General features: G+C 45.9%; 1 protein-coding gene across 3 annotated transcripts in view; it reads left to right on the plus strand.

The window, feature by feature from the left end:
* Positions 1-15135, plus strand: part of UPF1 (UPF1 RNA helicase and ATPase) — a 217924-nt gene that overhangs the window by 100254 nt on the left and 102535 nt on the right. For all 3 annotated transcript variants that reach the window (XM_085638726.1, XM_085638724.1, XM_085638725.1), the window contains exons 11-12: positions 12716-12834; positions 13133-13297. In XM_085638726.1, the coding sequence (XP_085494852.1) occupies positions 12716-12834; positions 13133-13297 (284 nt within the window). The remainder of the gene's footprint in view (positions 1-12715; positions 12835-13132; positions 13298-15135) is intronic.

Below are 15135 nucleotides of genomic sequence, written 5' to 3' on the forward strand. Positions count from 1 at the left end.
CCATGCACCCTGCTCACAGGAAGTATCTAAGGTTCATAGTGGGCGGACAACACTATCAGTTCAAAGTCCTTCCATTCAGGGTGACCACCGCACCCAGAGTGTTCACAAAGTGCCTTGCAGTGGTAGTAGCACACTTGAGACAACAAATCCATGTATTTCCATATCTCGACGACTGGCTAATAAAAGCCAAGTCATTCAACTGGTGTTTTCCTCACACTCATCAAAACACGACTTGGGATTCACAGTAAACTACCCCAAGTCAAATCTTCAGCCCTTCCACATACATCAGTATCTAGGGGCCACATTAGACACCTCCAGAGCTCTAGCATATCCCAATCCAGCCAGGATAGCCAGTATGCAAACAGTAATTTCCAGATTTCTACCACAGCATTCCCTCCCAGCAAGGGTATTCATGCAACTCATAGGGATGATGGCCTCTTGCATCTTTATCGTATCTCATGCAAGACTTCAGATGCGCCCCTTACAAGAATGCCTAGCACGTCAGTGGAACCAGGCTCGAGGTCAACTTACAGATCTGGTGTTGGTGGACAGCCGCACACATCGCTCTCTGCAGTGGTTGAACACACAAAACCTTTCCAAAGGGCGGTCTTTCCTCGAGCCGGTTCCACAGATAGTGCTAACAGCAGATGCATCACTCACCGGCTGGGGAGCCCATCTCCTAAACCACACAATTCAAGGCAAATGGACCACGCAACAGAAAGTGCTCCACATCAATCACCTAGAATTACTGGCAATATTTCTAGCACTAAAATCATTTCAAGTACATCTACAGCACAAGATTGTACTAGTCCGGACAGACAACATGACAGCCATGTATTATATAAAGAAACCAGGAGGCATATATTCTTTGCAGCTGTTCCAGCTCGCACAACTCATTTGGAGATGGGCCATTCAACAAAACATATATCTTCTGGCAGAACATCTTCCAGGAGTTCACAAATTGCGGATCTGCTAAGTCGACAGACACAGCAGATGCACGAAGGGGAACTTAATCCCCAAGTTCTTCAACCATTTTTCCAAATGTGCGGTCAGCCAGACCTAGATCTGTTGGCCACTCACGCAAATGCAAAGTGCCCAACCTTCGCCGCCAGGTTTCCACACCCGTTGTCCAAAGGCAATGCGATATGGATGAACTGGTCATGCAGATTTGCATATACTTTTCCGCCACTCCCATTGATTCCCCTAGTAGTATGCAAGCTCAGACAACAGTCTCTCAAAATGATGCTGTTTGCTCCCACATGGGCACGGCAACCGTGGTTCACAACACTACTGGAGCTCTCAGTAGTTCCACACCAAAAAACTACGCCTCTCCCCAACATTGCTAACGCAGAACCATGGCGAGATAAGGCACCCCGATCCACGTCAAATTAATCTAGCGATCTGGCTTCTGAAGTCCTAGAGTTCGGTTATCTTGACCTTCTGCCGGACTGTAAGAACATCATTAAAGAAGCCAGACTCCCTACTACTAGACCTTGCTATGCCGCAAAATGGAAATGATTTGTCATCTACTGTAATAACAATAAGATTGATCCGCTGGATACTTCGATCCAAGACATCATTTGCTATTTGCTACACTTACAAAGGTGTAATCTAGCATATTCATCCATATGATTACATCTAGCAGCACTTGCTGCTTATTTACAAAACAGACAACACTTGTCACTATTTATAGTACCTGCAATTAAAGCCTTTATGGAGGGCCTTAAAAGAATAATTCCTCCCAGACTGCCACCCTCTCCGGTGTGGAATTTAAACATTGTTCTTACCAGGCTCATGGGTCCCCCATTTGAACCTCTACATAAATATGAACTTCAGTTCCTCACATGGAAAGTAGCTTTCCTTGTCGCAATTACCTCTCTCAGAAGGGTAAGTGAGATCCAGGCTTTAACCATACAACAGTGGTTCCCAATCTGTGCGCCGCGGCACCCTGGTGCGCCATCAAAACTAGCCAGGGGCGCCGCAAACAGATACGCACCAAGCTCACAGTTTGAGAACCACTGACTGATACACAATAAGAGTCAGGCGCGCAACACCCATTGGACCCACAGGGCTTCAGCCCCCCCCGTCGCGTGTGGCAGCCCGGGATGAGACAGCCTCGCGGCGCACACACAGCCGCACCCGAGCACTTCACAGGTCTTTAAAAGACCATTTGCATGTTAATGAGGCCTCGCTGTTGTTTCACCCCTTCTAAGAGCCCCTGCAGCTCCACTCTGCCGGCCTTATTAGGTTCAGCCCCCCCGAAATTTTTTCTTAGCCCCCGCCCCGCCCCCCCCCCCCCCCCCGAAATTTGGCTCTAGTAGCGCCTCTGATAAGAGTAATACCTGCGGTGGAGGGCAGGATGCTTCAGACACTGATTTGTAATCGGTGGCGGTTTTGTTTATTCTTTCAGTAATGCAGTTCAAAAGGAGCGGGGAAACTGGAGTTCAGGAGAAACATAATAAATCCCACACGCCTAGCGAGTGCACAATTCCCCTGCTCCCAGGGACCACTCAGCAAGGAGGGAGGAAGCCTTGCATAACACTCCTACAAACGGACGGAAACGTGCATGCACTGCAGCACCGTGATTAGGAAGTTCAGGCAGAACCATTCAAGGGAAGTAGGATGGGGCCTACGTGGGATACACAAGGACAGCACGTTGGCAGACAGGGCAGCCAGGATTCGGGTCGGAGGTGTTACTTAAGAAGGAAATAAAACGTCCTGCGGCGCTCAAAGCGAAACTAAACATTTGCAGACAACCTGCTTTTACACACAACGCCCTTGAAGAATAATGATTCACAGTGCCTGGGAGCCCTCTCTGGTGCAGCAGTGCAGGCACAAGTGGGCAGGGGAAAACTCATGGCCACTAGCCGTGTTCTCAGATTTACACATATAATGGGAATTATCTCAGTTGGTAAATGTGCCAGCTGCTAAGAGCTGTGAAAAACCTGTGGGTCATAGAGAGTTTGGAAAGACTAATCCTGGATTATAGTGCAAATTATGTGCATTTGCTTCTCTAATTTATGGCTTTAGAACAATACTTGTCTATGTCTGCTGCTATTCGTCATTAACATGACATTTCCTATTTGCTTTATCCATGTCCTCAATGCAAGGATCAAGTAGTATGTGCTGCCATCTGGGTGGAGGCTCCACCACCCACTCCCTGATCTCCACTGACTGACATGCCACTGACGATTGTACTTTGTCTTTGCCTTCACAATTTTATATTTTGCACAATGGGGTTGTGCAAGGACAGTGATTGCCTTTCAATATTCAAATGAGTCCTGTGCACCCAGACACAGCCAGCATTTCGCTCCTGATGTGTGCCACCGTGAGATTCAAAACAACCCTCTTGTTAGATTTTGCACAATGTCACCGTAATAGTCCAAGGACATTTTTGTCTTATATATGTCACTGCTTTGAATGTCCTGTTCGAACAAGTCATGCTTTTTAATTATGCCTCCTGGACTAGACTGATGCAAAACAAATGGGCTGCAAAAGCACCGTAAATTGAAATGTACATTAATACGGTGTAGTTTACTTATTGTTTCATAATATAGTTTCCTGCATTAAAATTAACCTCTCCAATCATGCATCTGTTGGTCCTGAGTTAGCCTTGATGCAGGCAGCACTGTGCTCACATGAATATAGAAGTCTATCTTTGACTCTCCCCAACTGCTTGCTGTGTAGACTCCGTGGAAATGATTTAGCAACGCTTATTGTCCAGTGTAGTAAACAAGGCATGGTGGGACACTGATAACAGGACAGGAGCACAACAATAAGCAAAACATTAAGTACTAAGGCAGCAGGGGGAAGCTTGCTTCAGATTCCATGGCTGGCCATGCACACCATAATACTGACAATGCGCATTCCAGATCTGTGAGCACATATGAGAGGGCTTCCAAAGCTCATTTCTGGGCTTGCACTGCCAATCATAGGGCTATCCAGTGCATGCCAAAGAGCCCCCAGTGCACACTCCAGGTCTTCCAGTGCATCCAAGGAATATAAGGGCTGCTATGCCCTCTGCAGGATCTGAGTGCCCCTGGTTTGTTAAAGTGCAGCCATGCACCACTCCATTCTACACATATCCAATGTGCTTTGACGCCACAAATGATGAAACTCACAATAGCTGCACTCTTACACCTAGCAATCATGCAAAAGGTGCCAATGAGAATACGTTTTTTCATTCCCCCCCACCCCATCTTTCCCCCCATTTGGTTCGAAAGAGTGAGCCCCACATCAATCATTATAATACCTTTGTCGGCTTCATCCCAATTATTTTCAGGATGAAAAATGGAAGTACTCCTAAGGCTGGGTTTACATCCCCCCACCGCCAAAAGAATGTAACATATTGGGGAGCCGCAGCAAACGGCCAATAGGGCAAGGGAGCCGTGGGTGGAAAAAGTTTGGGAACCACTGCCATACAAGAATCATTCTTACAAATACATTGTATTAGAGTGGTTCTCAGAACAAATCCAAAATTGCTTCCCAAAGTAGTCTCCGCTTTTCATCTTAACCAGTCAGTTGAGTTACCGGTGTTTTTTCAAAACACAGACTCTGTGGCAGAGAGAGCTCTTTACACACTAGACATCAAAAGAACCCTACTTTATTACATTGACAGGACTAAGCCCTTTAGATAGACAAAACAACTGTTTGTAGCCTTCTTCCTACCTCACAAAGGTAACCATCTCCAAAGCTGGGATCGCGAGGTGGATAGTAAAATGCATTCAAATATGCTATCTAAACGCACATTGACAAACCCCCCTAGAGCGCATTCAACGCGCAAACTAGGGGCTTCCATGGCATTCTTAGAGTACATTCCCTTAGATAACATCTGCAAAGCAGCAACATGGTCTACCCCACACACCTTCATTAAACACTATTGTGTTGACGTGCAGGCTAAGCAACAAGCTGCTGTAGGCCAGGGTGTTCTTAAAACACTTTTTCAAACTACTGCAACAGATGCAGGTGACCAAGACACTGCTGTACAGTCTATGCATAGTGTGCAATCTGCAGCTCATATGCCTCTAATGGGAAATGCTACTTACCAGATGCATCTGTTCTTGGCATGTAGAGCTGCAGAGTTGTACAAGCCCACCTGCCTCACCGGAACCTGTATCTGTTCCAGTACTATCTTAATTAGATACATTCACATAGAAATCTCTTACTTCTTACTGACTCCATCATTTCCCTTCATGGCGAAAAACAATCTGAGGATGGAGTCGATGCCCATGCGCACTATCGTCCAAGGGAAGAGTCACCTATCTCGGGACTACAAAAGACTCTTCCAAGACAACAACAACGTGCAAGCATCTGAGCCCACCACCAGATGGCGATCTATGCATAGTGTACAACTCTGCAGCTCTACATGCCAAGAATAGATACATACTGGTAAGTAGCATTTTCCTTTTAGTGACCATTAAAATAGTTGTTTATTTTTCCAGCTAGCCTCATTCCTGAGATGCAACTTAGTGATTTTTCAACCATACTCTTTTTTTTTTTTTTTATACATAGAACAGCTAGATCTACTATAGTGAAAATAGCTTTTAGGGGCCAGTCACTCAAAGGACATGTCACCATTAAAGGACCTATTTTGATGTCAGTCAGAAAGCCTCTGACCACAGATCGGAGGCTTTCCGACCGACATAGACCATTTCAATTCCGACCGCCTAATTACAATCTAGGTAATCTGAATTAAAACCAGCTGGTCTTTCTGACTGGATTCCGATGGGCTCGAGGGGCCAGTCGGGACTGGTTCGTAATCCCAATGGATGGCATTTCCGTCATTGGCATTACAATGCTCGGTTTCCGACAGGCTTTCCATGCCGGCCTTTCCGACATGAAAAGCCTGTTGGCAAGTGAGTTTGGTGGCCCCTAGCAGGACCCCCTTCTCCTTGCGAACTCTGGTTGGGGGCACCTAAGGTGCCCCCGTTAATCCCTGCACCGGGTGGCGGACACCTTGAGGTGCCTGCCATGCGGTGCAGGGATTAATAGAATCTCCCATTTCCCTTTGGAAACACCCTGTACCATAGACAGACCAGGTTGAAGTTTAAGGAGATGAGTCCATTCTGTATGGGTTCTTTATTTAAAAAAATAATTTCCTGAATCGAAAATAGGCCAACATCAGGGTCTAAACACTTACCATTGTCATTACATGTTGCAATTCATGTTCTACTTGCCATTCATTTCCTTAAGTTTACAATAAGCGAGTACGCATCCTGGTATTGACAAAATCTCAAGTAAAACAAATCTCACAAAACCGTATTGTGGAGTTAAGATTATTTTCAATTTAGTAAATCTGTTTTTGTTTTCACAACATAACTGACTTCAATTCAGCATCACCTATTAAATCTCAGTCAACGCTTATAACAATATCATGATGTGTACTTACTTATTAGCTTAAATAAATGAATGGCAAACAGCACATGAATTGTGAAGGAATCTGGCTTTTTATGATAGATCAGAATGCGATATACTGTGTAAGGAGTCTAAGGGCTTGCTATGGCAATCCCAAAGTGCTCTGTTAGGGGGTAGTGTTGTCGAACAGCCTTAAGATTAACGCAGGAGTGCAAGACATCTGAAAATACACACAATGGACAATAAATGAGACTTGCGACTCAAAGATGTCCAAACCAATTTCTAAAAATATCAAAAATCTTTGTTTAGTCATCCAAAGAAAATCGTTCAGTAGTAAACAAAATTCAGCATAGTGCAATTTTCGAGTTCTGTAATGTTAACCTATGGGGCAAAAATCATATGCGGTTTATCGGTTCTTGTCAGCGACAGAGCCCTTCTCCAGAAATTAAGGTGAGTAGTGTGCAAGGTCCAAGGCAGCACCAGCAGAACACCACCAGCGGCACTAGGGCTTTCGGGTGCGGAGGTGCCAAACCGCGTTGGGTGCCCAATGTTATCCAATGGAGAACGGTCACGGTAAAAAGATGCTGCAGGAGGGGCCTGTGTGACCATTCTGAGGAAACAAACTGGTGACTTTGGTTCTTACGATGTTGGAGGACGTGGGTATACCTTAGGTCCTCTTCTCAGGACGGGGTTTCTGGATGCAGAGTGTTTTTGGGGTGTCTGGTTTCTTTGTCCGGTAACCATGGAGGTTGAGGGGATATCGGGGAGTTCACAAGGAGTTAATCCACAGTGGACTTGATTCCTTGAGGGCTTGGTGACCACGCAGGCCCCGTTGGCCCACTTTGATATGGACTGGGAGGCTTGGTGCAGTGGTTCTTGAGGGAATCGGATTTTGGCGGGTCCGAAGTTGTCTTGGTTTTTCTTTGGCTATCTGCAGGATGCAGCGGACAGTTCTACTGTCCCCTGGGAGGTCTTGGTTCATGGGCGAAGGCTAGCAGGTCTCCTGGGCTTTGGGGACTCAGCAGCTGCACAACCTTTGCTTCTTGTGCAATAGGTGAAGTCAGCAGCCCGGCCGGCAGGGTTGGTGCCATGCCAGTCGCTGGGGCTTCTGTTCTTGCCGTGGTACTCTTCTCGTACGTCTTTTTTTTCCAGGTCATCAGTATCTGATTCTCTGATTCCAAGGACTCCCCTAAACACTGAATGTAGGTAAGTGTAGGGTTGGCAACTGACCCTTGGGGTCACAACACCCTTTATATGACCATTTCCTGTTTGAAGTGAGCATATCCCTGTCCCAAAATTCCTACAGAATACAATCACAAAGATGGCTACTTCTCAATAACCGTGTCCACCTCAATTTAGCCCAACTTAGGGTAGGTACTAGCCGGGGAGGGGGGTGGAATGCCTACCTGACTAGCTAATTTTCCCACATGTCTAGTTAATTTCCCCACCTGCCCAGGTGCCAGAGGGGGCTCTGGACAAGGGGGTTGTCTTACTCTCCTGTGAGGGGGAGCCAGATTCGAATTTTAAAGGAGGCACCTCTTTGAAGCTTGTCGGACTAGGAAGGCTAATCAGCAGGTGTAAGAAAGTTCCCACTTTTTGCATGGTTGCCCCCACTTTTTGCCTGATGTTGATGCTCTTTGACTGAGTGTGTGTGCCCTGTGTTCCTGCCAAACAGGTACCCAGGGCCTATGTTCTTTCCCTAAACTGCATTAAAAACAAAACCCAATTGGCACTGTTCGGCCACAGGTCAGTCACTTGTAAATGGTACCATAGGTACCAAGGGCACTGTGGTCAGGAAAGACCTCTAAGAGCTGCAGCACATATTGTGCCACCCTGTGTACCATACCTACAATCCACTGCCCTGGCATAGGTCAGCCTCCCCTCTAGCTGGGCGCACTATAACAGTGGTGAGGGTACAGGTGCATGAGCCCTTAAACCCTACAGTGTCTAAGCCAATTCTTAGACTTTGTAAATGCAGTAATGCCATTAGAGTATATAGTGCTGGGAGTCTGTAATTACGAACTCCACAGCACCATAATGGCTTTACTGAAAACTGGGAAGTTTGGTATCAAACCTCTCAGCACATTAAACCTACACTGATGCCATGTGGTATTTAATGAAAATGCACTTAGAGGGCGTCTTTGAGATGCCCCCTGAAAAATGACCTTACACTAGTGTCCAGGCTGAGTATAATATTTTTGATACAAACAAATTGGTCTGAGTTCAGTCTTTGAGTGTGTGACATCATTTGCTGTCTGTGTGAGTGTGTACAACAAATGCTTAACACTACCCTCTGATAAAGCCTTACTGCTCACCCACACTACCACAATTAGAGAGTAAGGTGCTATCTCCTTTTTCCGCTGCCTACCTTTGGGGTTCCACTGGCCTCTGTGCACACTATACCTAATTTTGGTTTAGTATATACAAAGCCAGCTTCCTACAGCAGATCATTTTGTGGGAGGGGAGTTGCACTCTCTTCACAGACAGGCTTTTGTTCTGGGTCTCCTGAGAGCAGAGGCTGTCAGCCTAGGAGGTCAGAACAGTGTCTTGGGTGACAGGCTGGCAAAAACCAGTCGGGGAGCACACCAGAGGCTGTTAGGGGCAACTCTAAGGTGCCCGCTGGGTTCATATATTGGTAAATTCATCACTGGAATCAGTTGGGGTATTCTGATACAAGATGTTTACCAAACATCCCTATCTTCAGTGAAGCGATCATGAAGCTGGGGAACTCGTTTTCACCGGTGTCCAGCACATGTTTTAAAATGGGTTTCCTAGTCACTTCTACTGGCAGTAATAAGACTGAGCAGCACAGTGACTTATCTGCTCATGCAGGTATGCCCTCACAGGGAATATTTAGCACCCTGCTTTAGGTGTGTCAGGCCTGCTGTAAGAGTGAATTACAAATATTACATACCGTTTTAGGGGACATGGTACACAGGTATGTGTGACATGTAGTGTTTTCACTTTCGTCTGCGCCAAGTCACGCAGCCGGCAATAGCAGCCCTGTAGATGCTTGGTGACGGGACTCTTAGGGTGGCACAATTTGTGCTGCTGCCCTTAAGGACCCTTTTTAGTACCTCAGGTCCTAGTTAACAGAGGTACCATTTACTAGGGACTTACAGAGGGTGCTAAAGGTTTAGCCAATTGTGGGAAATTTGTACTTTTTTTTTTTTTTAGAAGGAGCTCTGGCATTGCGGACCTATTTAGCAGGTCCCCAGTGTACTTTGTGTCAACATCACATCAGTTACCAGGCAAAAAAGTGGAGGGTGATCAAGTCAAAAAGAGTTACTTTGCTACATGTAATTGTAGGAAGCTGGCTCTTTATATAGATATAAAAGGAGATACAACGTGTAAAGAGTCCAGGACCAACCTTAATTGATTTACAGAGGAACAAATTATAACCCAAATGCTCTCTTGTGGTAGAGTGGGTGAGCAGTTGAACCTATCAGAGGGTTGTGCTAAGCATTTATTGCACAGACAAGGGTATTAAGTGAGAGATGCTAAATATAGAAATACAACACCAATTTATGAAAGTAACGCAGATTTTGTATATGAATTTAGATACCAAGATCATCGGAATCAAGTAAGTTCAAAAGTTTATACAGTTTAATTTCTGGAGCGGTAATGTTAGCCTATGGGGAGAACAATATACTGCATTTGGGCACTTGTCAGCGACTTGTGGGACCCTTCTCCTGGACTCATGGTGAGTATGGGGCAAAGGTCAAGGCAACACCAATAGGTCACCTCGAGCGGCACCGGGGTGGCCGGGTGCAGAGCTATGATTCATCATCGAGTGCCCCATTCACTTCAATTGGGGAACGCTCTGGTTGAAAAGAAGCTGTAAGTTGGGACTGGGGGGCCAGTCTGGTTGAACCCACAGGTGGGTTGGGTCCTTGAGATGCTCGGGCATTTAGGGACACAGTTGCAGGTGAGGGTGGTCTGCACAAAGAGGCTGCTGGCAGCATGAGAGAATCCAGTCTAAGCCAACTAAAGAGTGAGCTCAGCCTTCGAGGGTCTAAGGACCCCGTTGGCCCAGTCACTTCCTTTATACTCAAGCGGTGGGGCGCAGTTGCAGAGGTACTTTGAGGTGTTGGATGGTGTCAGTTGGTCACTCGCTCTTTGTCTTTGGTTCTGCCTAAAGGGGCAAACAGAACAGCTGGGCTACTCTCGGTGCGAGTCTCACTGTCCATGAAGTCCCTCGTTGTGCAGGTCGGCGGTGGTGTCCGGGCTGGGCACCGAAAACCTGGTATCCGGTATCCAGGATATTAGTACTGTGCTGTTCCAGTTGTTCCTGGCATCCCCACATTTGGAGGGAGGACGAATCTGACCTGTGGGAGCACAGCGACTTTTTCCTGGGCAGCTGCAGCTTCGGTAGTCCTGGTAAGCAATAGGAAGGTGAACTGGATCTTGCTTCTTTGGTGCCTGCAGTTACAGGGGAGTAGCTCATCTACTCCAAGTGAGTTTCTCTGGCGATCTGTGAAGCACCGGCAGCCCTCCAGGTTTTTAGGAGTCTACACAGCGGCAGATCGAGTTAGTTTCTCCACAACGGTCGGGTGCAGCTGGCATTGTTGGCGCCAAGTCAGTAGTTGCTCTTCGGTTCTTGTGTCCGCAATCATCTTTGTTCAGTCCTTCGTTGTGTCTGTTGAATATGAGATCCTGGCATCAGGGGTGCCACCAAAATACTGTATTAAAGGCCATTACAGAAAGCGTCAGTTTGTAACAAATGGGCTACCTACCGTTACAGTGTCTACACCCTCTATATGACCACTTAATGTGGGAAGAGGGCATATCCCTGACCCAGAGAACCTAATTCCACCAAAACCTTAGGGGTGGTACTAGCTTGAGGGTGAACACTCCTCCTAGCTAGCTAATTTTCCCACCTGTCCTCGTGCCATATGTGCCCTGGGCAGGGGGTGGCAGTTCTCTTGTCTGAGGCAAGCCTGGTTGCATACCAAAGGTGGTGGAGACCATTGATGCCTCCTGCCTTAATATGCTCATTACTAGTCATCCTGCTTGGAGGAGGTGACAACACCTTCTGCCACAGCAGGCATTGTTTCTTCCCTCAGAGCGTGGGCTTTCACCTCCAGGCGGTCAGAAACGCATCTGTGGGGCCAAGCTGAACAGGACCAGTCGGCCAATACACTAGGGGTCGGTAGGTTTTCAGAAGTACCTCTAAGGTACCCTCTGGGTGCATGCATTAATAAATCCATCACTAGAGTCAGTGTGGGTTTATTAATACGAGGTGTTTGATACAAAACACCATAAGTTTCAGTGAAGGCATTATGTAGCTGGTAAACTAGTTTTGGCCAGTGCATACCTTAAGATTGCTTCCATGTTCAGTAATTGCACTGGCCAGCACAGGGGCATATCTGCTCATGCAGATATTTCCTCACATGTAATATAATGCACCCTGCCTTGGGGCTGTAGGGCCTGGTGTTGGGGTGACTTAAACATTTCACATGCAGTGTTGGGGGTCATGGAACACACCCACCCTGTGCTCACTTTGCCACGCAGCCTATAGTGACAGTCTCCAGGAGTTTGATGTTGGGTCCCTTAGAGTGGCACGATCTATGCCGCAGCTCTCAAGGACCCTGTTTAGTACCTATGCCCTAGATACCAGGGCTACCACTTATGAGGGACTTACAGAGGTGTTAAAGGAATGCCCATTTGGACATTAATTGACCAGTTACCTTGTTTTGGGGAAAGAACCCTGGTGTGGGCAGCTGTGAAGTGCACAGGATTCTAAAGCCAGCAAAAATATAGGGTCTAGCAAAAGGCAAAAATGTCCTATAACTACTTCTATAAATTATTAAAGAATAAAAAAAAAAAATAGAGGTTATCATGTTAGCACTGTCTATAAGCCTGCCTGTGTCTCAATGTTGTTGAAAGATCAACAGATCGCTCCCTTTTCCTCTCTGAGCCATTGCTTCAAAAATACAAATGTTTGCCCACTTATTCAGTTTTAGAGGCTCTTGCAATACCCTATGTCTCTGAGCTTAAATTCTTAATCAAAGAAGCCTATAACCTATTAATTTTGAATAATACAGCTTGTTTTCAGTTGATTTTTAATGTACTCCTTTTTGCTTTTCATGGAAATGGTAAGCTTGAGTGTGTAGATTCATATTATTCCACACTAACGTTGGAATACTGTATGTTCATTCATATGAAATAATTCAAGCACTCAACTGAGCCTGGGGAAGGGACGGGAAAGGGCTAGTACACCTCTAAGGGGGAACAGTATGTATAATTTGTGTGTTATGTTGGCCTCTTTCAAGCATTGAATGGCAAAGCTTTCAGAGTTATTCTTTCTTTTGAAACAGAAATATATTTAGTAGCTTAAATGCCTTTTCTTCCCATTCAGGTTTATGCTGTGAAGACTGTATTACAGCGTCCTCTTAGCCTTATCCAAGGTCCTCCTGGTACAGGAAAAACTGTGACATCAGCTACCATTGTATACCATTTGGCGCGCCAAGGCAATGGGTAATTTGTATTTTGTTTTAGATTTAATTATCTTTAAAAAAAATTTAATTGTTGTATAAATCTGTCCACTCAACTTTTCTTCCCTGTTCAATAGCATAACAGGGTCAATTGGAGGAGTTTTTTTTAAAAATCGTTTTATGGACCATTATGTAGCTGTTGAAATGCTGAATATAAATACATTATGTTTTGGCTTTTGCCCCCCTGATAACTGTTTTTCTCTAAAATTGTTTGCAGTTTTGCTGCTTCACTTGATCAATAATGTAAATGTTTATACAAATGTTTGTTTACTTCTTTCAAGACCTGTGCTGGTTTGCGCTCCAAGTAACATAGCTGTTGATCAACTGACTGAGAAGATCCACCAAACTGGACTGAAAGTGGTTCGCCTTTGTGCGAAGAGTCGTGAAGCCATTGATTCTCCTGTATCATTTCTGGCATTGCATAATCAAATTCGGAACATGGACAGGTAAACATTCTTTTCATACCGTATTTATTATCTCTATACATTTGAATATGTTTGTACTCCTTTCTGCCTAATCAGTTGATCCTCTTAACACTTCACTGGTGGATTTAGATATTCAGCCCGCTAGCTTTCTTGTTTTTATTTAGCAGTGATTGCCATAGCAATACAGTGGTGGCATAATTTTTCTTATGAACTAAGTACAGCTTGATGACATATCAGTTCTGCACGCCGATAATGTGAGGGCCATATTGATGTGCATTTTAAATAGTCACTCAAAAGTAGGCAACTGCTAGAGGATTTATTCATTTTGAAATCATTTTAATGCTAAACTGTTTTTTCTTGGCTAATTATGCAGTCATTAATTTTTTATATGACTATGTGTAATCTGTAGTGATTTGTTGGCTGTGTGTCTTGATGCAGACACAATTGAAACACTACATGTCACATCCCTGTGTGCCATGTCCCCTACCACTGCATGAAATATTTGTAAGTCACTCCTACAGCAGGCTTAACAGCCCTATGGTAGGGTGCTTAATGTTACATGTGAGGGCATACCAGCATGAGCAGATATGCTCCTGTGCTGGTCAGCCCTTTTACTACCAGTACAAGTGACCAGGGAAGCCATTTTAAAGCATGTGCTGGACACTGGTGAAAACTAGTTCCCCAGCTACATAATGGCTCCACTGAAAATAGGGATGTTTGGGACCAAACCTCTAGTTTTGATAAACCAACACTGACCTCTGAAAACCTACCAGCCTCTGGTGTGCTTGCTTACTGGTTTCTGCCAGCCTGCCACCTGAGACGCTGTTCTGACTTCCTAGGGTGAGAGCCTTTGCTCTCAGGAGACCTAGAACAAAAGCCAGTCCGGGAGGAGGGTTTAATAACCGCTCCCACAGGATGACATGCTGATTAGCTTTCTTGGGCTGCCTTTGGAATGTAAATCTGGCTCCCCTTAGAGCAGAGGACCCCCCCAATCCAAATCCCCCTTGGCTCCTGGACAGATGGGAAAATTAGCTAGTCAGGTAAGTGTGCCACCTCCAGCCTAATACCACCCCTAAGGTGGGCTGCTGTGAGGTGGACACGATTTTTCAGAAGTAGCCATCTTTGTGGTGGCTTACTAAGAAGTTCTGGGACAGGGTTATGCCCACTTCGCTCAGGAAGTGGTCATATAGGGGGTGTAGTAGCCCCAAGAGTCAGTAGCCCTTTGGCTACACTCCCCTAAATCCAGTTTTATGGGGAGTCCCTGGCTCCAGAGAAGCTGATCCTGACGACCTGCGAAGAAGTACATGTAGAGCAGCGAAAGCAGAAGACTAAGGAGAGCACCTGACTTGGCCGAAGCCCAGCTGATCTGTCTGCCGCTCTGTGCCAAAGACAACTAGTCCTGCAACTTTGTGCCTCCAAAACCTTGGGTGGACTGCCTGCTTTCAAGAAAGAGTCAAGACCTCCCGTGAACAGTGGACTTGTTAAGAAATTCAAAGGAGAAGAGACTGAGGCCTCTGGAACTGGCAAGATCCAACACCTAAGGCAACCAGTGCTCCAGTTGCCTCTGGCCCGAAATTAAATGGGCAAACGGTTCCAACAAGATTCCCCAGCCTTCTTGAGCTTAAGTCCATCGTGGGTTTTCTCCTCCTGAACTCCCCAACGTCGCCTGCAGCCTCTGCACACCGACCCCCTAGACCACGACTTCTCTATTAAGGGAGAATCAAACACCTAAGTACAACTCTTCACCCGTTGCCCCTAGGCCTTAAAGAAGAGGACCAAAGGTGAACCCTCCCCCAGCCCCTCTCGGATGCCTAAACATGTACAAAGGTACTTGGTATTTTTATAAATTGGTGCAAATC

This window comes from Triturus cristatus, chromosome 12, assembly GCF_964204655.1.
Source record: "Triturus cristatus chromosome 12, aTriCri1.1, whole genome shotgun sequence".
Classification (NCBI taxonomy): domain Eukaryota; kingdom Metazoa; phylum Chordata; class Amphibia; order Caudata; family Salamandridae; genus Triturus; species Triturus cristatus.